The following is a 27604-nucleotide window of genomic DNA, read 5'->3' as shown; positions in this document are numbered from 1 at the left end:
AAGCATGGTCCTTTGTAATTCTCTGAAGCAAAAGTATAAGGAAAATATTTGGGAGGAGAATTGACTTCTGGGTAAAATTTTTTCCTGCTTAATGATGTACCTTAAAACTTATATAGTCATATCTTTTCATCCATAATATGTTTTATTTCAACTCACCACACTCTAAAGAGTGTGTAATGGATTTTATAGAAATGTCGAGACAGCTAATACTTTACATGTTCTCTTTTGTATAAAAAAATCAATATTATGTAATATAACCCTTCTAGAATGCTTACACAGAGAAAACTCTATGTTTAAGTCACTACTTTATGTATAGATAAATGGCTGGGGTTCTCTGCCAGACAGTAACCAGCTAACTTCTTTTGCTATTTGTATTTCTCAAGTGCAAACTGCAAAAATAGATTAACTGTCACTACTCCCATTTAAAAATTATACTTACAGCTGAGATAAGCTTTGGGCAACATTTGTAAGACATTTGTTTTTCTTGGTGCAGTGAATGCATTCTAAATTTTTAAATAAAATAAGCCTGTTACTTTCAAAGTTTATTGATCAAGCTTATTCTCCTTTAAGACTTGTAAGTTCTTAATGGCATTTAAGAATATTTAATGGTTAAACAGTACTAATACTTGAAGCAACCACGACACTGAATATTTTCTACTTCGACTTGTCTTTTCATACCCTCTTAATCAACGTAACAACTCGGGTGGGCAGAGCCACAGGGAGGTATTGGTATCTCTGATTTAAAGGTGACAAAATTGTGTTTCTGAATAAAAGTCCAATACCTGATTTTGTGCTGAGGTCCAGCACCATAGTGGCCAGAATAAAGTCCTTACTTAAGTTGCCAGGAAAGCACTATTGTTTAAGTGGAGAAGTGAGGGGGGGTGTACTGAAGAACAGAGAGGTCTCAACACAAACATGCACAGCAGCCCTTCCTCCCACAGTGGATACAGGTGATAGAGCCCACCATTTTGTGAAAGAGGCCAGACTCAAGTCATTCATGGGAAAATTGCACTGGAGCATCTAGGAAAGGGATCAAGGGGTGCCCCTTGTTTAACCTCAATTCCTTTCTGAGTTGAGGTTCAACTCTGTGACACATTCAGGTAATCTCAAGTAAAAATGAAGAGGAAAACTGGTTGCACATATGACCTAGGGGTCAAGATAATAAGATGAGAAGGAGGAACTATCACTGGCTTTATTTTGGCAACTCTGCCCCTCAGTCACTCCACAGTTAACCCAGATTATTCTCTTCCTGCATTCTTTCTAAAGAAACAAAATATCACAGTTAGTGGAGAGGATTCCTCCCATATTATTCTCATTGCTATTTCTTGAATTGACTGGTATTCTTAAGTTGTATATTTTCCACTTATATATCTTTCAGGATATGACTTAAATTGTTTTGTATTCATCTTAAAAGTTACACAGAAGTGGGCTGGGAAGGTGGCTCAGTGGTAGAGTGCTTGCCTTGCATGCATGAGGCCCTAGGTTCTATTCCTCAGCACCACATAAGCAGAAAAAGCCAGAAGTGGCGCTGTGGCTCAAGTGGTAGAGCACTTGCCTTGAGCTGAAGAGCCAAGGGACAGCTCCCAGGCCCAGAGTTCAGGCCCTACGACCAAAACAAACAAATAAATAAATAAAAGTTACCTAGAAGAGACATCATACATTTAAGCTGCTGAAGTTCAACAGCTTAAGTATACTGTTTCTGAGATGCAGGATGCAGTCTGGGTGATACAGGTAAGTCTGGGTTTTATTTGCTTCTGTGTGTGTGTGTGTGTGTGTGTGTGTGTGTGTGTGTGTGTGTGTGTGTGTGTGTGTCTGTGTCTGTGTCTGTGTCTGTGTCTGTGTCTGTGTGTGTCTGTGTGTTTCAGTACTGTGGATTGAACTCAGGTAGGGTCTTAATTTATGCCCAGGTCAGTCTGGGCTGTAATCTTCCTGCTTGTGCTACCTTTTGTTACTGGAGGTGATAGTCACATGTCATGCTACCCAGCTATTAGGTGATGGAGTCTTGTGAACTTTCATGCCTAGGCTGTCCTTGAATCATGATTTCCTATTTATGCCTCCCAAGCATCTAGGATTACAGGCTCTGGGCATTGCACCCAGTGTCTACCTTTTATTTTTTCTACAATAATATTAAAATTTGTATTCTTACATTGACACTGTTTGTATCCTTTTTAGTCTGAAAAAATAAATATGGAGGTTTACGCTTGCTACAATCCAAAGCTATAGTAGGGTATGCTTTTATGTCTAGTATGTTCTCAGAACATAAAGACCTTCAATGTTTTAAAGTATTAATAAATCAGCAGAGCTTGAGAGTTCCTGTTTCTTCCTATTGTCTTAGTTAACTATTATCATTCTCTTTGATTTTTGCCAGTTTAATCGGGTTCAATTTCATCTGTATTTTCATTTGGGGTTTTCTAATTATTAGCTAACTTTCTATATCTTCATTGGTTATGTGATTTTTCTGTTTGGTGAAATTATTGATCCCATGCTTTGTCAGTCATTTTCAATTGGGTATTATTTTTCCTTGTCAGTTACTAGATTTGTTTTGTAAATATTGGGCATTAGTCTTGTATTCTAGCCTGCAAACATTTCCCTCTTTGTTTTTTTCTGATTTTCATATTAAAGTATTTTTTTATTTTATATTAGTGTATATTTATTCCCTAGGCCATGACAAACTCCTGTCTTCTCATGAGTGCATATTGTTGAATGATTTGGTTTCTTTAATGTCATACTTTGAGTTAGCTTTCTGCACATTTTTTTTCTTGAGTTACTTTCACAGTTCATATTTTCTATCTCTTGTCTATAGTTCCACATTGCCTTGTGTATTCGATGACTCTTGCTATTGCAACAAATAGCCACTAACTGAGTGTCTGAAAACACATATTCATAGTTGGGCAGGCCAGCCTTCTCAGAGGGTAGCAGAGCCCTGTTCAGGCCCTCAGAGCTGGCTCATATAACTTGTGGCTCTGCCCCCTTCTGCCTTCCACTTTCAAGGACTCCTGGGATCACAATGTACTGACCCGTTATTCTTTCCTTCTCCTCTGCTTGAACTCGTGGGATCAGGAAGGAGTACCTCTGCTTGGGAGCCTTTAGGCTTCTGATCATGATTAGCACGCCTTGCTCACATCCTCTTACAGGTTAGATTAGTTCATTTTGTTGGGGTGGTCATGTTTCGTGGAAGAATGTTTGTGTCTTCTTTATCATTTTCTTTTGCTTTATCTGATACGTGGCTGTTAACTGCTATTTTCCCTTATTGGCTACACGGGGCAGTGGGATTATACAAAGACGCTCAGCTCAAGGGCTGTTAGTTGAGTTTACAGCTCTTTCCACGCCCGCATGCACAACCCCCTGGGTAGTCCTCACTGGCCTTGTGCTCTGGGTAGCTGGAAGTACCTGTGTGGTTGGATGCTTCCTAAGTTAGTGTTAAAGGTGCCAGTTCAACCGGAGCATGTTCATTCTGCACCCCGGCTCAGCCCCTGGACGTGAAGCTTCAGTCAGCGCTCCCCATAATCTCTAAACCTGGGCATGCGCACCACAGCCTCAGCCGGGCGTGAGCTACCGCCTGGTATGGCTTGGGTAACCCCACTTCTCCCCTCTCGGCCACGCCCACTCTTGCCCGCCCCTCCCCCTCGATTCTCACCCCGCCCTCCCGGGGGATTCCGGGCTCCTGGTCCCCAGGGGCACTGAACCAGCTCAGCGGAACTCCTGGGTCTCCGAGCCTCCGCCCTGGCTCCCGGGCCACTCCCAGCTCCGGGGGAAAGCTGTTACAAAAGGCATGAATGAAACGTGTGTGTGTGTGTGTGGTGAACCACCGTGGGATGTGGGGGGGGAATCCCGTCTCCCCACAAACCAGATTGTTAAGGGGGGGGAAGGAGGGGGAAGGAGAGGGGGAGGAGGGGGAGGAGGAAGAGGAGGAGGAGGGGGGTGGGAGGGAGGGAGGGACGGAGGGGGGGGCTGGTCTCGCGGGCGCGCGCGCAGTGGCCAGGGGGTGCGGGGAGGCTGGGCCTCCCCCTCCCCTTCCTCTCCCGCTTCCCGCTCCCTCCCCCCCGCCCCTCCTCCCCCCCGCTCCCTCCTCCTCCCTCCCCCTCCGCTCCCGCCCTCCCCGCCCCGCCCGCCCCAGGCGGCGGTTCCAGGCACCGCACGCTCCGCCTGCGCCGCGCTGCCCTGCGCCGCGGCGGCCGTGCCGAGCTCCAGCGGCGCGCAGCGCTGCCCACCGGCGAGCAGCGCCCGGTCCCCGCACCGGCTGGGCGGGGGCAGCTCCGCAGGGGCAGGTCGCCCAGCCCGCCGCCGGTGCCCTCCGCCCGGTCAACTTTGAGCCGGAGGAGAAGCAAGTTGAAGCAGTGGGCGCGGATCGGGAATCCGGCTGCGTCTGGGTGGCAAAGTGGCCGGACTTAGGTGGGGCAGGAGTTTGCCAGGTGCCATCCCTCGGGCCGTCTGTCTGGCAACCTGTTCGCAGAGAGCGGGGAGGGGGGTTGTGCCTGTCACAGTCACCTGCGGGGGGGGGGCGGGGGGAAGGGGAGGGGACTCGGCCGGCCACGGGATCCAGCCGTGTGGAAAGGATGTAAATAAGCCCAGCAACTGTCACCACCAGGCAGCCACCACCCGGAGGCAGGGAGGAGCGCGCGGGGCTTCGCCGGGCCCGGCGCCGCAGCAGTCCATCAGCAGGTGGTGTTCGCAACTTTTCAAGGTCAGCCCCTTGGACCAGCTTTCTTTTTTGTGTTTGTTTTGTTTTTCCTCCCAGAATCTTCAAGGATACGCGGAGCTTGGATTGCATCTGGTGGGGAGAAAAGCCCAGAACGCCGATCGCGGGGAAGACTTGTGAGGATGTGTTTATGACTCCCAGGACCCATCCCCCACGCCCCCTGCGCGCGTCCTCCCTTCCCCGCGCTCCGGGCGGGAGGGGAGCGAGTGCGTGATGAGAGTCTCACTCGCCGCCGCGAGTTAGGCAGCAGGTGTCGGTCCCGAGCCAGAATCCGGCTGCCTGGGGCGCCCTCGCCCAGCCATGCGCCGCCCGGGCGCGCCTGGCGCTCGCCTGGCGCCGCTGCTGCTTCTCCTGCTGCTCCGGGCGTGTGTCTCTTCGGTGCTGGGGAGTCAGACGTGTCTTGGGGAGAGCTGTTCCCCCCTGATCCAGCGTCGCAGCCGAGATGCTCGGGGACCGGGAAATGCTGCTGCGAGCGACGTCCTGCGAGTCCGTGAGCCCAGGGAAGGAGGGCTGAAGGCGGCCGGGCAGGTGGCGTCCTCCTGGGACCAACCTGTGGCCCCCGGCCGCGACCCAGGTGCGGACCGAGGGGCGGAGGCGTCCGAGCCTCGGCTCTCGGGACCCCCGACGAGGTCCCCCGGCCGCTGGAGATGGAAAAGTGCCCGCGGTCAGGAACGCCCTGGAAATCCGAGGAGTGGGGACCCCATGGATCTCCAACTTTACCTGCAGACTTCCGAAGAGGAAGAGGAGAGTCCCCGAGACTCGGGCATTCCCCGACGCAGCCAGGAGCCGGAGCCAGGAGCCAGGGATCTTTTCTACTGGCCAAGGAGAGGCGGGGCACTCCAAGGTTCCCATCACAAACTTCCTCCCAAGCTGGGCTACGGACCCTTAGGGCTGGAAGGGCGGACTGTGGCGCTCCCCGGGAGGGCGCTACCCCAGAATGGGTCCTTGGGTGATGAGGTCCACGAACCTGGGGGTCCCCGCCGGGGGAACAGCACAAGCCGTCGCTTGAGACTGAAGAATCCCTTCTACCCGCTGACCCAGGAGTCCTACGGAGCCTACGCGGTCATGTGCTTGTCCGTGGTGATCTTCGGCACGGGCATCATAGGCAACCTGGCGGTGATGTGCATCGTGTGCCACAACTACTACATGCGCAGCATCTCCAACTCTCTTTTAGCCAACTTGGCCTTCTGGGACTTTCTCATCATCTTCTTCTGCCTTCCACTTGTCATCTTCCACGAGCTGACCAAGAAATGGCTGCTGGAGGACTTTTCTTGCAAGATCGTGCCCTATATCGAGGTAATAATGCCTTCTAAGGGGGTCTCAAGCTACTGGCTCTATCCATTCCCAGGATTATAGAGCGTCAAAGAACTGCAGCTGGATGCAGCTACTTGGTTGGACCCCTGGGGCTTTTCTGTGGGTCTCTCTTCCATTCCTTTCCCCAATCATGTACACACATACAGGTGTATATATACATATATATGGATATATATATATATATATGTATATCTCCACACACATATACTGGCAGCTTTGCTGAATCACCTTCAGTTTCTTCTGGGCCTGGGAAAAAACCGATTTTATCTGGTATAGAATTATGTGGATTATAAATCTAGATCTCTGAATTTGGTAGTACGTGTATTTCTAATTTGCTACCCATCAGAGAGACAAGGGTTAAATAATGGCCAGTTCATGGGTGTCCTCATCAGGGCCTGACAAGACACACAAAAATTAAAAAGGAAGTGATTAGCACGTGTGGACTAGATTTCTCATGCTTCAATAGGATTCCACCTCCCCTGTTCTTCCACCAAGGAAGACTACTGCATTTTCTTTTCTTTTCTTTTCTCTTTACTTTTTTTATGGCCTAAGTTGGAGTAACTGATTTTTCTTTAAAGGAAATCTTTGTCAGTTGGCTTCATGATATACAAATACCTCTCAAATTCCTTTAACTATCTGGCTGTCATCCAGACTACTTTTTTAAATTCTTAGGTCATTTCTTGTTTCTCTGTGTTTCCTTCCCAATTTCTTAAAACTTATTTTCTTTCTTTTTTTATATATGAATGATTTTAAGCAAAAATAAGGTGCTGGTCACCATGGCACACAATCTGTTTAGCATTCTCGAAGTACGTAAAATGTATTTGTGATTTTTATTATGGGGGATAAAGGACTTGCTATTTTAAGGCATTTATTATTAGACTACTAAATTTCTTAGAGAGAAAGAGACATGTAATAGGTTCCAAAGTTTGGAAATGTGAATTGTTTGTTTAAGACTTTCCGACCCCATGCTACAGCTAAAGGTCCTGAGCCATTACTGTGGTCGTTAGGATTTGCTCTGTAAATGGCCTCTCTTTAAACACCAGCTCTTGGAAGGGGCCCAAGTACTTTGCTGCCAGTAGTGTTTTTAGCCAGCTGGCCCCTTGATTTTCTCCATTCAGACTGTCCTTTTCATTTATGGAAGCAGAAGAAGGGAAACTGTAAATATCCCAGAGCCTCTGATCCTGTCTGGCACCAGGCCCAGTCAACATCATGTTCAACATTGTTCCAGGGCCTACAGCTAAGGAGAAAGTAAACAGAGAACAGTACCTACTTAGAAGACCAAAGCAAAAGACAGTAAATAAGACCCTCTGTTTTCCTGTCAGGGATCAGATGCACAATCATTCTCATGGCTACTAAATCAGCTCTTGCTGTTTTGCCAAAGTACAAGACTTCTCCTTTCCCCAAGCTGGAATATCTATATTTCTTTGGGACATAATTCATTGAATTATAGGAGGAGGAGGTAGTTGAATTTATGTTAGTGAATTTGTGTCACCCACTACCTTTCAGTTTGAACTTTCTCTTTTTTTGAAGAATGGAGAAGAAATTTATTTGTACAAGAAGGAGATGAAGAATACACTGAAAAGTTAAGCGAGAAAGGTTCCCAATAAGAGGAAGTGTATTGGTTTGTCTCAGTGGACTTACATTGGATTAAAGACATCGATATACTTTAGATAGGAAAAACAATTGACAGATAAAAAACAAATAGGCAAAGAAGAAGGAATTATCAGGTATTTTTTTAGGGGGGAGATCTTTAAATGAAAAGAATGACCAAATTCAAAAAAATATAAATATAGATTAGGGCCATGAGACCTAAGGGTTGCAAAAGGTATTTTATAGACATTTGTTTTAGTGTTCTGTCTTACTGATTCTGATAGTCCAAAAAATGTAATATCTTCTAAATTTATTTCACATTTCAAATTAATTTCTCCTCCTTAAAAGTATTTTGGTTTTGCTACTTTTTCATTGTTAATATTATTGCTCACTTTATAGTTTGTTTTCTCTCCTAAGTTTTAGAGCCCTTTCAGTTTTCCAGTAACTGGTACCAGGATTTATTTTTTTTCCCAGAAAAGAACAAAATGCACATACTTTTTTTCCCTTGAGAAACTAAGCTATACATTTTTACAATCCACACTTTTTAATGTTCGAACTGTGAAGGGCAATATTAATATGCCATGGTTTTACATTCCTACCTGGTCTTTATTCTTCTGAAATAAGCTTATAATGTTTCAACAAGCCACGTCAGCTTCCTATTTCCTAACTTCTGAGGACCAGAACTAAAGTTCCAATCTCAGGATGAAGTAGTTCTGCCTCCAGGAGGCGCTGCTGCGCTCACATAAGATGTGACACTTGTGTATTGGCTACTGAAATAGCTCATCCTAAAGCGGGGATTGATAGGAATATTAAGTTTATCAGGGCATACTTTTTGGTTCTGCACCCATTAAGTAAGGAAGGGCAGAGGGAGACAGCGAACTGTGGTGTACTGGAGGCAAGGATGTCAGCTCACTCCATGAGGTGTTGTTCTAGGGTTTGCAGTGGCTATGGGAAGAGGATCCAGCTTTTACTCTATCCCTTCCTCCCTGCTTCCCTTCCTCCTTTTCTTGAAGGTGCCAAACATGATGGTCTTGATGATCAATTAAAGTTATGTAGGATGCATTTTATGTTCTGAAAATCACAAAACATGTTAGGTTGATAAGATATTGTCAGTATATTACATTTGTTCAGACATTTTCCTCCAATTGGGAAACTTTCCCTACACTATTGTTTCTTCTTTACCTAAAGATTTACTACAAGTTAGTTGGCATTATTGTTTGTCTTTGTGCATTTTTCCCTTTTTACTTTTTATTTATTGGTATTTTATTTGGGGGGAGGGGTAGTGTTAGTGGTAGGATGGCAGTTTGAACTCAGGACTCTGTGTGCTCTACTGCATGAGCTACACCCATAGCTCACTTTTGCTTTTTTTTTTTCAGATAGGATCTTGTCCAGTGTTGGCTTCAGACTTATATCCTCCTGCCTACAGCTTCTTGAGTGGTCTTATATCACAGCCATGTGTCATTAGACATGGCTTATTGATTGAGATAGAGATTCATTAACTTTTTGCCCAAGTTAGCCTAAGTTTTGTTCCTCACAATCTCTGCCTCCCATAGCTGGGAATACAGGTGTGAGCCATTGTGCTGGTTTATTTTCTGTTTTTCTTTTCTTTTTGTTTCATGCCTGGTAAGCTCTTGTTGATTATAATATAGGATAAACTTTTTCTGAGAAGCATGGTTAGCTTTTCTCGTAATGTTATTCTTAAATTTTTTTCTTAATTTAAAATTTTATCCACAATTGATAATGACTAATATTTACAGTTTATTTTTCCTTTCACATCTCTTGTGTTCATTTTCCTTTTCTACTGTAGCTCTGTTATTTTTCCTACCAATGGTTGTTAGCATAATCCAAAGCATATAATGGAGTTCAGTGGAGAGTTAGATTTATGTAAAAACATAGGAGATTGTGTTGAGCAGAAACTGCATGCCCATTTGTTGCCATTTGTATTCAAGTCTTCTGTTAATTTAAATTTGTGTGTCCCAAGGATAGCACCTGGCTTTCAGGGTCCTTCTTAAGCAAGGGGGTTTTACGATAATGTGGCTGAGCCGCAATGTGCTAGAAGCCATTGTAGTTGCTAAGTTCTCTCTTTCTCTTCCAGGATTATGGTATCTTTGTGGCCGAAGCGATAAATCTCATAAAGGCCCAGGGAAAATGGAATGATGGAAAAAGAAGGGATAGGACATAAGAGGGTTTGAATGGATTTGGGGGATGATTATCATAAATAAAGCCTTTTAATCTGGTTTACTATGTAGTCACCAGAAAAAAAGTTATATTCTACCCTCAGTGCAATAGTTGTATGTCCAGGGAAGTGGGATGGAGTGAGGGAATGGAGTCAGAGGGAAAAGAACAGATAGAGTTAATTAGTTAGATGAATAGGCCTAGGTATACCTTACACAAGGAAATTGGCAGGGAGAGTCCCCTAGCACACCATACTGAAAGGATCCCTAGCTTCCATCCCAGGGAACCACGTGGAGGCAGGCAGGCACAGGAGAAAGATTATCACAGGTTTATTAGAGGAGCCATATTTGCCCCAGAGAGAGAGTACATGGCGACCTTGCTATCTAGGTAGCAGCATGGTCTGAGGGTAGGAGGTGAGGTAGATGGGAGTTCAGGTGGGTCTGGGTGGAGAGAGGGAGGGGCCAGGTGTATGTCTGGAACTCCAGGGCAGGGAGGAGCTCAGGCCTGGGTGGAGCTGAGCTCCAAAGGTGGGCATAAGGCTTACACCTACAACTAAGGATCTAACAAGTGTTTAAAGAGAAATAATTCAGGCACTGCCTATGGGAACAGGAAGAGCTCTGGGCTCCTTACTTGATGGATAGAAGCCAATCAGTCAGTATGTCAAATGAGCCAGACACACTGGTAAATATTTACTTCTATTCTGAACTTCAATTGGAGATTTGAATGACCTAGGTTCTTATTTAAAGAACTCACACTTTTCTGGTTGGGCAAAAGATTTCAAGTAGGTTTAAGATAACCCCAAGCACAACTGTATTTTTTTTTAAACGGAGACACACAATTCCTATGTCATTGTAAAGAGCAAATGAAGGATCATATCTTACCAAGGCTTTTGGTCAGGGATTTAATCTTTTCTGACCAGAGGAGACAGCTTCCAATCAATGACCCTGAGAATAGTGGTTTTAAAGTATGTGAAAGAATTGACACTGTAATGGTTGTGTTTGTAGTCAGCACTATCAAAAAGAAAAAAAGAAATGAAAGGTGTTGGAGGCTGAAGATGGCATGGCCATACAACTATGAGAGTTTGCACATATTTGCCTGGAAGGCCTACAATGGAGTAATAGCACATGTATAATGGCAGATGCTTAATTTTTTTCTACTGGTGGATTTGCCATTAGGTATTCTGATGGACTTTTAAGTGGAAGCATGCAGTTTTATGGGCAATTTGAAAGTCACTAATAATATTCTCAGGGAAAATGGACTCAATCTGTGAGCCTGTACTTAAGAAATACTTTATGACTTTCCGTTAATCCCTTTGTAATCATTTCTACATTTCTATAAAGTGAAAATGCCTAGCTGATGACTCTAGCAGGAAAGCAAACCAGTCTCTTAGTTATTTTTATTTATAACTTCATTCCTGAATGAAGTTATATTTAAGTTAACTGAATTTGTGACTTACATAGCAAACAAAATCTGCCATACTGAAATTCAAATTTCAAATCATTAGCTATTGCTTAAAATGAGACTACATCTTTTTCTAAGGCCTGTGAGAGAATATGTATTTTTCTTTACTTCCCTGTTAGATTTATTATTTAGCATTAAGCTGCTAAGGATTATATATAAAATAGCAGTACTGAATAACTTATTAAAGGATCGTTTGCATAATTCATTATATACAAAAATCATTTTTTATGTACAACATCATACATTTACTGGTTTACCATCCATCTATTCATTACACATTTATTGGGCTTTTCTTCAATGAGAGACAGGATATTAGGGGTAGGTAGTAAAAAGATTGGAAGAAGATAAGAGGCAAGAGCTTCCAAAGATGAATGCCATAGGCAAACTTTTTTAAAATGAAGGTATGAAAAAGTAATATAATGTTTTCATAATCAAAAATACAGGTTTGAACAATACAGTAGGAAAGTTCAGGAATGGCCCCGGGATGCACTGGCTCACCATTATACTTGGTTATGACCAAAGATGAGAAGATTCAGGTGAAATCTGCAGTTAAGAAATATAGTCCCTAAAATGACTATCTTCACTTGATAATTATTATTCTTTATTAACTAAGAAGACATAAAATAAATTAGATTTTAATATTTTACATGTAATTTTTTGCAATGTAGTAACAGTATATTAAATTGAGTTCTCCCCCCCCCCCCCCCCGGAAAATGTCAGAAACATGCAAAGTACTGAAGATAAGCTCAGAGGACTTAGGGAAAGATGGTAACAAGGAAGAAACTTCAGATGTTTTTGTAGATTGGGGAAAAGCATTGTGAACACACAGTCATGAAGATTTACTTCTAAGGTCCCAATTATGTCAGCCTGACATCCTTCAGCAGAGAAATGGAAGAAAATGTATCTGTAGAGCCAACCAAGCTTATCAGTGCCCAGAGCTGATAAGTGAGGGTCTTACCTTGCCTTTCTGCTAACACTGCATTGACTACAATGTAATGGAATTTGCTCATCTTTTACAGGATTCTGAGGTGCTGAGACTTGGTTTAACATTGTCATACAGGAAGCACACTATAGCATGTAGGAAAACACAGAGAGGCAGATGGCTAGAAACTGCCAGGGCCATCTCCTAAGTATTATAATTAAAATAGTATTCTTTGGGGCTGGGAAGGTGGCTCAGTGGTAGAATGCTTGCCTTGCATGCATGAGGCTCTGGGTTCAATTCCTCAGCATCACATAAGCAGAAAAAGCCAGAAGTGGTGCTGTGGCTCAAGTGGTAGAGTGCTAGCCTTGAGCTGAAGAGCTGAAGAATTGAGGCCCAGAGTTCAAGCCCCACGACCAACAAAAAAATCAAAAACAAAAAAACCCTACGGTATTCTTTGTGCCAGAGGAGATGATCTCATCTAAAATTTCAAGGTAGAGTACACAAAGAGATTACTATAACCTTAAGTAGGGAATCTTTCCATTTGCTCAACAAGTATGAGTGTGTTTTTTTGTTAATAATAAAATTTCCATTCAGCACAGGATGAAATCTCAACAACAAGCTTGTTTCTGAGACAGAATTCTTTCAACTTGTAACATTACAATTGTTGTTAATGCTATCTCTGTGCCCAGTTGGATAGCTTTTACTTCATAATATTAAGGAGGTAAAGGTTGTTGATTTGAGCCCATCTAGAAATAAGTCATTCTCATTAAGTCTATGTCTACTAAAAGCTAATAAGGCCTCATTTTTTCCCACTCTCCACATTTTCAGGGTCTTTCCTTCTACATTTATTGTTTTGTCCATCCATCAAATCTCATCTCAGACTGAAGAAAACCTTTGATAAATTAATTCACATCAGGATGTGAGAATTAGAAATATCTATCCTCATAAGAGGCTTAAATAATCTCTCCTTAATAGACTACCAATGGTAGAATTTTGATTAAAGCTGAGAAATTTCATCTTCAAATGTCATTTTCACTACCATTCAAATCAGAATCACTCAACTATAAAAAAAAATATGCCGTTAGTTTGAATTCACTATCATGCAAATCACTGCCAGAAGTCTAAAGAGAAGTAGATAAAAATTCATCACTGTGTCTATGGAAGGACCCATGTGAAAACTGTAACTCCAGATTACCTTAAAATGGTTAGGAGCATGATAATCGTACTGAGGCCTGAAAACTAGGCTGGGATTTGGGGTGTAATATACAATTCAAAATGAATTTTTTATTCTTTTTCCCCAATTTTTATTACCTTTAACAGTTGTTCAAAGGGGGTATCTTCTAACAAAGCAATTTTATGAATACAGTGCATCTTGATCAGTGTTACCTCCTTCAAAATGAATTTCTAATTTTTAGGAATATGGAATATGAACATTTCTTTAGACTGGTTGATTCAGCAGTTACATTAGGACAAGTGAAACTAATCTGCCTTCATTTGCATTTGAACATTAATGAACATGACAAATTTACAATTAAATCATAGTGTTAGACAAGATGTAGTAAAATGAATTTTATTATAAAAGAATATACTGTACTGTACACATTTTAAGTGATAAAATGAGAATTTTATGGCATAAAATTGCTCAGTATTTAGTTCTAGCAATAAATGTTTCAATAATATTTATAACATTTTCCTGGATAGATTTCATTTGTAATAAATTTTATTTTCCATTATTAAAAAGAGGCTTAAATGATATGCATTCACAGAACTGTGTTGCTTTTTATAACCTAACATTAAATATTTTTTGAAATCATTAGAAGAAGTTAGAGTTGAAAGGAAGCTTTAATTCCATCTGGAAGCATGAGAGGTAAAAGTATTTATATGATAAGACAAGTTTGGGAACAGTTTCTGAGCTTTTAAACAGTCTTAATTGGATTTTTAATATGTGCTTGCTGATAAACTGAAGCAAGGGAAAAGAAGGTGGAAAGTGAGGCAAAAATAATAGGCAATTGTTGATGCCTTTGAAATATTTTTATGTTGTTGAGACTCACATATAAATTAAATTGAATGTAATAGGCATAAATGGATTTTTATTGTATATGTATCTGTTAGATTAAATTTTGATGCTGTGGATGGGGTATGAAGCTTTCTCTTCGAGGAAGATTGATCATGAAAAACTCTACTTCATCCTAGAGATGGTTGCAGGCTTTTGTGAGGCAAGTTTCCTCTGATTTCTCTGTACTTAGTTTGGGAATTATTTTATTTTATTTTATTTATGTATTTGTTCTTGTTGTTGTGGGGCTTGAACTTGGGGGCCTAAGCACTGTCGTTGAGCGTATTTTTTTGCTCCAGACTAGCACTCTACCACTCTGAACCACAGTGCCACTTCTGGTTTTCTAGTGGTTAATTGGAAATCAGTGTCTCATGGACTTCCTGCCTGGGCTGACTTTGAACCACTATCCTCTGATCTTCATCTCCTGAGTAGCTAGGATTTCAGGTGTGAGCCACCAGCAACTGGCTGGTTTGGAAATTTTAATCCAAGTGTGTCCAACCATCCTACCATGCTCTCTGAAGTGAATACCTGTGGTAGAGGGCCTCACATCACTGCAGTTTGGTTAATGGTGAGACTCTCTAGCATGCCCTCCCACTGGTGGGAAAAGCACTATTTTCTGTACTCCCTGAAGTGCTATAAAGTTGAGAGCTACAGAAAAGACAAGAAGCCAAAGGCATTACAAGCTCAACCCATTTAGAGTTTCAAAGGAAACTCTACCCTGTGTTCCTCTTGCTTTTTTCCTGACTGGTTGTTAGTCCTGTAACCCCTGACTCACAAAAGATTATCATTCATGGCCAAAATGAATGGATTTTCTTAACAATAATGCCCTTGTTTCTGAGGGCTACTTGTAAACAAAGGGCAACACATAAATAGATGTATTATATTAGACATTTTTTTGATGAAAAATAGAAGTTAGAATGTAGTTTTCATGACCTTGGTTAGGAATTTTCCTATTTTATAAAAATGAGTGTATTCTATTCATATACATAAGCATGTAGATTCACAGGAAGAAAATTATGCTTAGAAGTACATTGATTTTTTTTGACCTAACAATGGCATCACTGATTTGTATCAGAAAATTTAGAAAAGGATACTATTTACTTTATGAGTTGTACTGTGCTCTGTGCAATCCGTTTTACCTTTTGACAGGTTCACTTTCATTTGCTGTTTGTCTATAATAAACACCTGGGAAATGGAGCACTAGGTACAACAAAGTCTCCATAGACAACTGTTTTCCTAAAGCATCTACATGCTCTTGCTTTATATCATGTTAAATGAATAATAATTTCATGCATTACACAGAATATGTTTTACCCAAGTCTTCTGTGGGACCTGATGTTTTGTGAATTAGAAACCTGAATGATAGCAAAGAAATCCAGTAGTATATCTTTATATAAAAATTATGTTTCCATGCAATTATTGTGCTTTTCCTTATTAATTTTACTTTTTAAAAACAGAAACACAGGAAACCACTGACCTTCAAATTAGCTTGTGATAGGAAAAAAATGCATTTTTTTTCTTATTAGGGGAGAAGACATTTTCACTCTGAGTCTTTCCACAAAGTCACTACTATCCCATACTTGTGTGAATGAATTAATTTATCAATTGCATAAAATAGCAATTTTAAACTGGCTAAACTATGGCTGAACAGAAATTCAGGATTCATTCTATACATACAGATCAAAGAGAGGGATAAAATATTTGAAAAGCTAGAAAATGTCCATGGTTCTTATAACGACTGGATTGAGTTTTTCTTAATTCAGTCTTCCCATACAAATAAATGAATAGGCAAAGAACTTTATTTACGTTCATGCAGGAAACTCCATGCAGTTATGTTACTTGATCACCATTTTCATCATTGTCATTATTATCATCATCATCATCAAACAACCCACTTTTTGTTGTTTCTTTCCATAACAAAATAGAAAAGGCAATTGTTGAAGCCATTCACAAAAATGTCATTAGAGTTTTAAAGTCCTTTACTCTTTGGCTTTCTTTCTTCTTTTTTATATGGCTTTCTTTTCTCTTTTTCCAGTGTTTAATCTTCTCTGGGTCCAAAGTGAAGGAAAAAATGTGCATGTGTATAATTACTCTAATTCCTTATTAAGGAAATTGAAGCAAGGGGAAGATGAGCACTGTCATTGTGTTAGATATCAAATGAAATGTATTGTCTTCACCAGAGTCAATAGCACCTTTATTGTGATTAGGAATAAACTCTTTCAGTTGATTACTTTGGGTTAGTATAACTTTTAAAATATCTTTTATAACCAGGGTAATACAAACCCTTGCTATTCATTCTCAAGTACCACATGAAGCTTGAAATTAGCAAATATTGTAAAAACAAAGCATTAATTTTATCCATAAAATACATTAGAATATAAGGGAAAATTTAAGTAATACATTCAAACATTTAAAAAAATCCATAATTGACCAAAGTAATACATAAAACTGTTCATCTTCTTTTCCTGGCTACTTACATTTTTTTCATGGAAGCAAAATTCCTAAAGCTTTATAAAGTTTACTGTGTATATCAAGCTGACAGAAAGGATTTTGAGAATGAAATGCTGAGTGGTCTTCAAGGCCTCTTGCTTTTGTGCACCATCCTTGCATTCCGTAGATGTAAGTATAACTCATTCTGTCCTGGAATGGATGCTACCATGTAACTCAGACCATTAAATCTTAAGATTATCCTATTAGACTAAAACATACATGGTATTCTCAAGGATTTAGATCATCTCCCCTAAAATAACAACTGCATTCATGGGAGGTTTATATCAGGGTTATTTTGGGGAAGCTAGTTAGGCATGTGTGTCAGTTTCCTAGGAGATACTTAGTAATTTTTGTCTCTCAATCTCCATACTAACTCCTTGAGTTGATTCTCAACTATATGACTTTGACCCAGAGCCAGAGGAGCCATGGAAACATGGCAGGAATTGGGTAAAGTCAAATAGATCTGTTCAGAAGATAGTAATGAGCCATGTCATAGGTACATTTATCTATTGGGTGAGGGGAGGCAGGTAAGAAATAGTAAAGAAATTCTGTTTCAGAGTGTAAACCTATTCATCATGATCTGTGGAAGAAAGCACAATAGAACATTTTGTAATCCTTATCTCTGCTTCTCCAAAAATGTGTTTGTTTGTGTGTGTGTGTGTGTGTGTGTGTGTGTGTGTGTGTGTGTGTGTGTGTGTGTGTGTGTGTGTGTGTGTGTGTGTGACTGAGCTGATGCAGCACTCTCTTTGCCACTGAGAACTAAGTTCAGTAAAGCCATAATGGTACTGAAACAGGAGCATAGACAGTATGGGAATGATCACAAGGAGAAACCCCAGAGTCTATATTTGTACTGGGGCTGCTGCTCCCTGCGTGTAAACTCTTGACTAGATTTTGGTTCTAACAAAGCTGAAGGTGGCTGCATCTGCCTGGCATGTCCACAGGAGCTGAAGGACCATCATTGTTGTTACTCTGGGATACAAAGAACAACAGGACATTGTTGTTGAAAGAAAGATCTTAGAGTTGTTTGTTTTGATTCCATTGCCATTTCTGAGTTTTCCTTTCAAAATATTAATGATGTATTTTCCTCAAGAGTTAAACTTTCTTTTATAATTTTTAATTTTTTCCTTGGTTTTTGAAATTTTCAAAACCTACTACCTGTCTATTGAAAGTATTTACAGTTTCTGGTTTTGTTGCTGTTAACGATTCCTCCTATTTCAGTTTAATTCATGAGAGTTTGCAATCTTACTCATTTCATCTCTGAATGTTGCTTGAAAGAACGATCCCCCTAAGCAAACACTTAACAACGTTCCTCCCCAAAGCATATTTATAGTGATACTAAATTTTAGCAATCAGATATGGTCATTAAATGCAGAAGATCCAACATTCATGATACAGTTTTCTAATTGCATATAATTGCACCATTCATCTTGTTAGAAATTTTAATAGGCTTTACATAAACAAGCATATTTAAGAACTGTGATGGAAATCATGTTATCCTAACATTTAGGAATTTTAATTACATGGGTATGTTTTATATTGGAGTAAGCAGAAACTAGGTCAACCTCATCTTCATATGATTGTGTTTTATCCATTTCTGAGATGTTTTGCTCATTATTTACCTTTGCTAAAACTTTCTATAAATTTCTTGAGCAAGTACTGAGTAAGGCTTTTGTATCTTTCTTGATCTTTCACATCACAGAATTTAACATAGAACTGAATTTGCAGATAATATCTAAATTGGTAACACCATAAGTGGTGGGCAGAAGAAAACATAGATGCCTAAGTCAACATTGCTAAAAGCAACTTCCAGAAAATCATTTGTGACAGTCCAGCTTACTTTACTTTTTTCAGCAACATTTTCTTTTTTTTTTGGTCTGAACGCTAGGCCTGGGCGCTGTCCCTCAGCTCTTCAGCTCAAGGCTAGCGCTCTACCACTTGAGCCACAGCGCCACTTCTGGCTTTTTTCTTTTTGCTTATGTGGCGCTGAGGAATCGAACCCAGGGCCTTGAGCATGCAAGGCAAGCGTTCTACCACTGAGCCACCTTCCCAGCCCTCAGCAACATTTTCTGATGCTCCTGTGAACCTCCTGGACGGTTCTTTCTTCATGTCTTACCGGATCCTGCCTGCAGAACATTCTATCAGAACAAAGTAAAATTTGAAAACAAGAACCTGGACACGGGAGCTTCTTAAATTGTATGTAGAAAAACAAAGACAGTTCCCTATATACATGGTTTGTCAAGATGACTATAGATCTTCCTCAATTTGTTAAAGGTTATACTTCAGTACTAGAACTTTTGGAAATATGCCTGAAGATCTGACCATCTTCACATACAATACAGTTCAAATAATTCCTGATTATAAAAAGGGAGAATAGAAATCTTGCTTAAAATTTTCCCAGGCTTTTGTTATTTTGTGAGATTGACTCTTTGGGACCTGAAAAATGTTTTGCTTGTTGAGACAGAAAAACCTTCTTGTGTAAAAGAGCTTTTGATATCTAAGGAGCTGGCAATCTAACACACCCATCTTAACACACTTCTGTCCATCTGTATTTGTTGTTACATGTCATGAAATGCACCACATCCTACATGGACGTAGGGATGCTGATGCTGATACTTGTGGTAATTCCAGGCATTTGAAGATCTCTACACTTATAATTAAGGAGATTAATTGAGTAGAAGATGCTATCCATTGTGTATTGAATTTAAGTAATGATAGAAACTCCAGTGAATAGATGTGCTAAGATATGAACAGAGCGTCTCTTCTTAGAACCTCTGCTATTGCTATATTACTGAACTTGCCTTTTAATAAAAACACTTCCATACTTTTAAAATAATACATGTCATAAAACTTGGTAGCTTCATCTTTGTGGACTGACTCCGGGCATACAGTGAGAGAAAGGTATTCCAAAGATTTCCCTTCAGCTGGACGCTGGTGGCTCAAGACTGTAATCCTAGTTACTGAGAAGGCTGAGATCTGAGGATCATGGTTCAAAGCAACTCCAGGCAGGAAAATCCGTGAAACTTTTATCTTTAATAAACCCCCAGAAAACAGGAAGTGGTACTGTGGTTAGAGCATTAGCCCTGTGCTAAAAAGCTGAGGACAGCACCCAGGCCCAGAGTTCAAGCCCCACAACCAAACCACCGCCCCCCCCCCGCTTCCTCCCCCCACAAAAAAAGATTTGCCTTCGTAAAAACTTGAAACTTTTTCTGAAGATTGTATGCATCAGATCGTTTGAGGTATTTTTTTTGTCTCACATCTTAAAAGGAAGCAAAATAAATGAAAAACTTAAATAGAAAGTTAACAACTAAAAAAATCTATAAGATGAACTATTGTTATTTTTACATGCTACTGCTTGGCATAGATCTTCAGATAATGGGCACCCTTCCCACATTCCATAAGGAAGGTCACAAATGGTATGACAAAGCATAGGATTGGAAAGAAATTGTGCCATGTTAGCATTCATATTTGGAATTGTTTGAGGTTCTGAGAATGGATGCAAACAATCCCATGGTTATGAATGATCCATTAATTAGAAAGTTGATTTTTATGAAGTGTGTGTCAAGATGGCTTGTTACCCCATCCAGCTAAGGTTGGTGGCTTTGTTCATGGTTTTGTCTCATGTTCTGAGCAATTTGGAGAGTAAGAATTGTGCTTGCAGCTCGACCATGATCTGTTCATTTGCAATGATTTAGAGCTGTATTCATCTCATTTTTCTTCAGTTTTGCTTTTTCTGTAATTAAAACCTTTCTGTGCCTCTTTACAGACAGTATCCACTCATAGCTACAGGTCTGCTCACATCCTGGCTGGTACATCCTCATTTCCACACTAGAACTAGGAGACACTGTGTGATGTGTCGTGTGTGGGAGGAGGAGAGAGTATTTGCCATTAGAACTCTCAGAACCCACACAGCAAGTTGCCATAGCTCTGGGGACAGTGACAGCTTGACTGCAGTAGATAAACAACACGTGCTTAAAGTATTAAAATCGCCTGACAAATGGTTTTCCTTTTGTCACCATGGTCCCATCAAACTCTAAAAAGTTAGATACTGACATTATGCGTATTTATTTCCTTACTCCCTTGACAAGGGAGGCTCTTATTACGATGTTTCTTATACATTCCCATATGCGAGCATGGGAGAGGAAAGTAGCATACACAGATTTGGGCAGGACAAAACTCAAAGTCTTTTCTTCACCAAGAGAATTTCTTTTAAAAATCATATTTTATCTGAAACCTCACTGACATTTTACAGTCTATGCATTGGCCTTGCTCAAATATATAAATAATGACTGCATTTACTCCACACTAAATTGCTTAAATTTCCCCTGAAATACCTGAGTAGATTTGATGCTCTCAGATGATTACTGTATTTATCTTTGACTTTGAGAACCACTCAACTCTCAGTGGTATGTGATGATCTCTAGAAAGGAATGGTCCATATTTTATCCATCTTTCTCTCTCCAGTATTGAGCTAAGTGCCTGGTATAAATCTCACATCAGCAAATATGTTTGTGTCAGGTATGTTTCTGTGTGCCTTGTGAGAGAATTGGTGGTGCTCAGTTAATATTTAATTAATAGTGTGTCCACATTAGGGACATGTCAGGGGAACCCTCTGAGTGGAAAATGTAGGACTCTATTTTTGGAGTGGTGGTGGTGGTTGAGAAACAAGTAATTGTTCATTAATTTAATTGTTGATTTTTTTGGGGTTTCTGGATCAGTGCCTTTTCGATATGCTGTGTGTGTGTGTGTGTGTGTGTGTGTGTGTGTGTGTGTGAGAGAGAGAGAGAGAGAGAGAGAGAGAGAGAGAGAGAGGCAGACAGACAGACAGACAGAGACAGAGACAGAGAGAGAAACAGAGAGAGAGAGGAGAATTCTGAGGCTTGAACTCAGGGACTGGGCGCTATCCCTGAGGTTATTTATTTTTTTATTTTCTCTCAAGGCTAGTGCTCTACCACTTAGCCATAGCTCCACTTCTAGCTTTTTGGAGGTTAATTGGAGTCTCCCAGACTTCCTTGCCCCAGCTGGCCTTGAACCAGGATGCTTAGATCTCAGGCTCCTGAGTAGCTAGGATTATAGGTGTGAGCCACTGACGCCCAGCTTGGGTAGGTTGTTCTTTTTGGCCATGTAAGAATGTTTTTTGATCTAAAATTTTCCTGCAGCTAGGATATCTAAATATGCTAGCTGGTTTCTTTATGCCCATTTTTATGGTTACTTGTATATACTATTTTAGACACATTAGTAGCTCCTGTATCTTTAAATTTGATAAACATGTAATCCATGATTACATGTGATGTCTTTTTCTCTACATTATATCCTTTGGCATAAAATTCTATTGAGGTTGATTATCTCTCCTATATTGTGATTTATTCTTTATTCTTTGAACTTATTTTCACTTGAATTTCATCAGTGGGATTTCTCTGAGTCCTGGTTTTGAAGTGTATTCTTCCAGAGAGGACTTTTTGTCTTTTTTGCCTCCACTAGACAAACATAAATGTGGTTTAAATGGCTTTTTGTTTTTCTACAGAGATGGTGTGAATTCTAGTCCTAGGGTCATGTTAGTTCAGGCTCTTACAATTGGCTATTTTTTTCTCCTTCCCCCTCTATTCTCTCTGGCTACTATAATGTAGGCAACTTTCATTGTTTTTCCCATTTTTTTTCTTTTTACACCCCTGAAGACATCAGAATTAGGGGAATTCCAGATTCAAAAGGAAATCTCTGCCCTAGTTACTTCCACTTTGGTGCCGGTTTTGTCTCCTACTTCTGGGGACCTGGGAACCTGTACCAATTCTGTGGCTAAAACTAACTTGACATGGAGCACCAGTGGCTCCGGTCTGTAATCCTAACTCTATAGGAAGGTGGAATCTATCTGAAGACCTCACTCAGTTTGAAGCTATCCCAGACAGAAACATCAAAAATATTCTCTATTCAATTATCCACCCAAAAAGTTGGATGAGAGGGATGGCATAAATGGTAGAGTACCAGTGAAAATGCCCAGTAAGATCACACACACACACACACACACACACACACACACACACACACACACACACACACACACACACAGAGTGTAGTAAAATAGGTATTAACTTGCTTAGAGTTCATTTTCTCATGGATTTCTTTGCCACTGGAAAATTTCTTTCTTATTTTCCATAAATGAATGCCTTTGCAAGAAATATTTAAAAGCTTTGTTTTGCACTTACAAAAAAAATTGAGGATGAGTCCTAATCATCCAGCTTGCTTGGAGCAATAAGCTTTTTTTAAAAAAAATATGGTTTTTATTGTGAAAATATCGTACAAAGGGGTTAGAATTACATGAGCAAGGTAATGAGTACATTTCTTATCAAGCATTGTTGCCTGCTCCTCTGTTTTTCCCCTACCACCCGTTCCCTCACACCTCCATGACTATACTCCCCCCACCTAAATTGTAAAGTTTGTTTTCCAACATAGCATTTTGTACATCTCATGCCTCATTGTTGCAGTGGGCCCACTTCAATTTTTCCCTTCCCCTCCCCAAATTATATTAAGCTAAGTAAGCCAGGCCCAAAGAATCATAGGTCCCCTGGTTTCCCTTATTTGCAATAACTAGTATATGTCTGAGACAAGCAGAAAAGGTCAGGTAAGATGATGTTAGGTGAAATGAACCCCCCAAGATAAGGACACAAGTGGTTTTTTCTTTCTCGATATTATTTCTAGCAATAAGCTTTTGAGAGCTTGCTGTATGTAATGCAAATTATTCAAAAATATGATCATGGATTTCTATTTTATGTGTTATTAACCCTGGACTTGATCTTTCCATTCTTTTTTAAACTTTATTTTATTGTAAAGATGCTGTGTAGAGGGGTTACAGTTACATGAGTTTTGAGTTTTTTTTGTTTTGTTTGTTTTGTTTTTGTTTTTGTTTTTGTTTTTTGTCAGTTGTGGGGCTTGAATTCTGGGCTTGGGCACTGTCCCTCAGCTCTTCAGCTCAAGGCTAGCGCTCTACCACTTGAGCCACAGCACCACTTCCCTACAGTTACATGAGTAAGGCAATGAGTACATTTCTTGTCCATTCTTTATGGCTCTATCTATGGCTCTATATACTCCCTTCCCTCCCTCCCTCCCTCCCTCCCTCCCTCCCTCCCTCCCTTCCTTCCTTCCTTCCTTCCTTCCTTCCTTCCTTCGTTCTTCCCTTCCTCCCTCTTTCCTTTCCCTTTCCCTTCCTTTCTCTTTTTCTTTCTTTCTCTTTTTCTTTCATCCTTTCTTTGTTTTATACATTACCTCTCTCTTCTCTTTCTTCCTCTTTCCTTTCTTTTTGTCTACACCACCAGGCAAAACACCCAAAGCATTATAATGTTTTTCTGTAAATCTGTTTACCATGATTCATTTAAGAAGAGCATCTCAAATCCTTCCCCCTCCTCCCCTCCCCTCCTCCCTGGCCTGCCTTCTTCCTCTCCTCACTTCTCTTCTCTCTCCCGGGTAGGTATGTACTTCCCAGTGCTCTCAGCTTCGTGAGAACCCCAGAGTAAATCTCTCCCATGTCCTCCCCAGGTGGCTTCTCTGGGTGTCACCACCTTCACCCTGTGTGCGCTGTGCATAGACCGCTTCCGTGCCGCCACCAACGTACAGATGTACTACGAAATGATTGAAAACTGTTCCTCAACCACCGCCAAACTGGCTGTTATATGGGTTGGCGCTCTGCTGTTGGCTCTCCCAGAAGTCGTCCTCCGCCAGCTGAGCAAGGAAGACTTGGGGTTCAGTGGCCGAGCGCCCGCAGAACGGTGCATTATAAAGATCTCTCCCGATTTACCGGATACCATCTACGTCCTGGCCCTCACCTACGACAGCGCCAGGCTCTGGTGGTATTTTGGTTGCTACTTCTGTTTACCCACCCTGTTCACCATCACCTGCTCTTTAGTGACTGCCAGGAAGATCCGTCAGGCGGAGAAAGCCAGTACCCGCGGGAATAAGAGGCAGATCCAGCTGGAAAGCCAGATGAACTGCACAGTGGTGGCCCTGACCATTCTGTACGGGTTTTGCATCATTCCTGAGAATATCTGCAACATCGTCACGGCCTACATGGCGACCGGGGTCTCTCAGCAGACCATGGACCTTCTCAACATTATCAGCCAGTTCCTTCTGTTCTTCAAGTCCTGCGTCACCCCCGTGCTCCTCTTCTGTCTCTGCAAGCCCTTCAGCAGGGCCTTCATGGAGTGCTGCTGCTGCTGCTGCGAAGCGTGCATTCAGAAGTCGTCCACGCTGACCAGCGATGACAACGACAACGAGTACACCACGGAGCTCGAACTGTCGCCCTTCAGCACCATCCGCCGGGAGATGTCCACCTTCGCTTCTGTCGGAACGCATTGCTAACCGAGGCCTGGACTTGGCATCATCAGCCTTGTTCATTGGTTTGGTTTTCCTATGGGGTGAAAGTTTTTACTTCGTAGTTTTCCTTACAGGAAAAAAAAAACACGCAAAAGGAAAGAAAAAGAAAAAGAAAGAAAAACATATTAACTACTATAGAACTGATTTTTTTGCAAATTTAATATTTGTGCTCGGAGAAAGACATGTTTATATTTAGTTATTTAAGAAGAATGGAGAAGGCTGATAGTTTTAGATCATTTTATCTGGTCTGGTGCTAATATTTTATTCAAGAAAAGTTGCTGCACCTTAACTTAATAGCTAGATTTCTTGCTTTCTTTTAAAAAATATAATCCTTGTATATTGGTTCTAGCCATGTGATATTTGCAAGTTATTTTACGTTTCGGTTGTGATCGAAAGTATATTGTATATGGTATTGTGAGATGATTTGTATGTTGAGGAATTTACAAAGTAGCACCAAATAAATTACACTCTATTCTTTAATGTCATTGTCAATCTACTTTTAACCAAGACTCAATAAATCTTTTACTTGCCTTAAAGACACAATTACTGGTTCTATGCACAACTTAATAACAACTTTACTGTTTTACAATTGTACTTTTCTTTATAGTTTCCATTATATTATAGAAACTAATAGTACAGTTTCCTCATAGTAATATGTATGATTCACAAAATAAAATGTTTAAGCAAAAAATTTATTTTTAATACTTAGAAATAGTTTAAAGACCCTTTTGCGTATGTATAAAGTATGAATCGATGACAGAGTACAAGGAAATTATCCTTCTAAAAGTGGACCTCTGAACTAGCATGTGGAGGTACTGATTTTTCCATGAGGAATTATGGGTTGAATGTGGAATGAAAAACACAGTGCTTGTCATTTGACTTCATCTGGACTATAGCCGCTGGAGCTTGCATAAAGCATTCTGAATTCTGATTTTCTTCCTTTGAGAAAATGAACCTGATTAAGTCTGTATGCTTTAAATTCCTTAAGTATATATTTAAATACAGCAATAGAATAAGAACAAAACAATAAAATATTTCTACATCTAGATTACAGCATTTGAATATTCACATGCTACCTTGAAAATGAAGTTTCACGCATGGCTAATTTTAAAAAAAATAGGAAACACTAACCGCATCCATTCAGATTATGTGAATACCCTCTTTTGTGTCTATAGGTGTTTAAGTATCAGCAGTTCTGTGAGCGGCCCTAACACATAGGGAGCATATCTAAACGAGATGGCAGGGGTACTGACCTGGTGACGCAAAGATATTTAAAAGCTATGACAGAACTTGTGTGATGGAAGATCTCTTTCTTTTGGAAATTTCTATAATAGAGAAACACATTTTCTGTCTGCTTAATGTGCTTTCTCTTTGTCAAGTCTATGCTATTTAGCATACTGATTCAGAGCTCTCCTTCTTCTAGACTCTAACAAGATGTATTGAAAAATCATTAAGCTCCAGAGGTAGAAAAAAACTCAAAAAGACTTGATCCAGACCATTTATCTTACAGAGAACGCAAGTCAACTAAATGGTAGTGCTCAAATCACCTATATTTCTCCAGTCTGATAATCTTCAAAAGCGTTTTCCTTCACCACAGAGCAGGGATTTGAGAGGAGGTTAATAACAAAGCATCATTGTACTCTCACAGCCGCTGTTAGTAGGTCTTTGGGAAATTCTCAAGAGGGCATCTGAAGGCCAGGTTTGTTCTGCAGAGAAGATCAACAATTTTGATTTCACTATGACTCTCTTGATACTTTGGCAACTCTCTACATCCAGAGAATTCATTATGTAGAAAGGTTCTATGCTATTAGTGCTTCACAGCTTACAAAACCTGGCAGAGATAGATGGACAATAAAAAATAAGTAGTAAGACAAATACATGAACAGCTATAATATAAATCTGGGCCTGTACCAAAAGGAAAATATAAAGTTAACTATTCAAAAAAGAGAGACGAGAGAAGTCAGATTGGAGGAGAGCATGAATTGAAAGATAAGTTAACAAAGAAACAGTAGGAAAATTAATTGTGTTTGATGAAGAATGAGTAAGTAGTCCGGCTTTGTGCCTCTAGCATGGGTTGGATATGGGCAACCTGGGTCTCCCAGTGGTTATTTTTTTTGACTAGAAACTTGATCCTCCATGTGGAGTTGATTGGACTTGATGGAACCTTTCGAAGATATAGTTTAGGGAAACTGACCAGACCATCATTAGATTAATGTGTCTCATGGGATTTCTAGAACTTATTTTTTTCTTTTTGAAAAAATGTATTTTTGTTATCAAGGCAATGTATAGAGGGGGATATAGTTATATCAGTCAGGTAATAAGTACATTTCTTTTTGAACAGTGTCGCCTCTTCCCTCATTTTCTCCCAGTGTTTGTTTCCCTCCAGAACCCTCTCTGCACAAATTGTATAGTTCATTTAGAACATAGTTTCTAGTGAGTGTCACTGCTGCATTAGTTTGCCCTTTGTCCCATTAGAAAAGTTGCTCAAGAACAGAGTAGACTGAGTAAAGAAAGACTACCTCATATTATTGGTTGCTTCTGC

General features: G+C 40.5%; 1 protein-coding gene across 3 annotated transcripts; it reads left to right on the top strand.

Annotated features, from left to right (window-relative positions):
* Positions 1–4297: 4297 nt before the first annotated feature.
* Gpr37 (G protein-coupled receptor 37) lies at positions 4298–25542 on the top strand. Of its 3 annotated transcripts, none has more exons than XM_069996674.1 (3): positions 4298–4392; positions 4739–5995; positions 24229–25542. In XM_069996674.1, the coding sequence occupies exons 2-3, from the start codon at positions 5000–5002 to the stop codon at positions 25045–25047; spliced, it is 1815 nt and encodes a 604-aa protein (XP_069852775.1). In that variant the 5' UTR covers positions 4298–4392; positions 4739–4999; the 3' UTR covers positions 25048–25542. The 3 variants fall into 3 exon arrangements, with proteins under 3 accessions (XP_069852775.1, XP_069852777.1, XP_069852776.1); XM_069996676.1 differs by having other exon boundaries at positions 4299–4412; XM_069996675.1 differs by lacking the exon at positions 4298–4392 and having other exon boundaries at positions 4556–5995.
* The last annotated feature ends 2062 nt before the right edge of the window (positions 25543–27604 follow it).

This window comes from Dipodomys merriami, unplaced genomic scaffold (assembly GCF_024711535.1).
Source record: "Dipodomys merriami isolate MVZ:Mamm:240054 unplaced genomic scaffold, mDipMer1.0.p SCAF_5, whole genome shotgun sequence".
NCBI classification, from domain to species: domain Eukaryota; kingdom Metazoa; phylum Chordata; class Mammalia; order Rodentia; family Heteromyidae; genus Dipodomys; species Dipodomys merriami.
The sequence above is the reverse complement of the archived record's forward strand: the minus strand, read 5'-3'. Positions and strand labels throughout refer to the sequence as shown.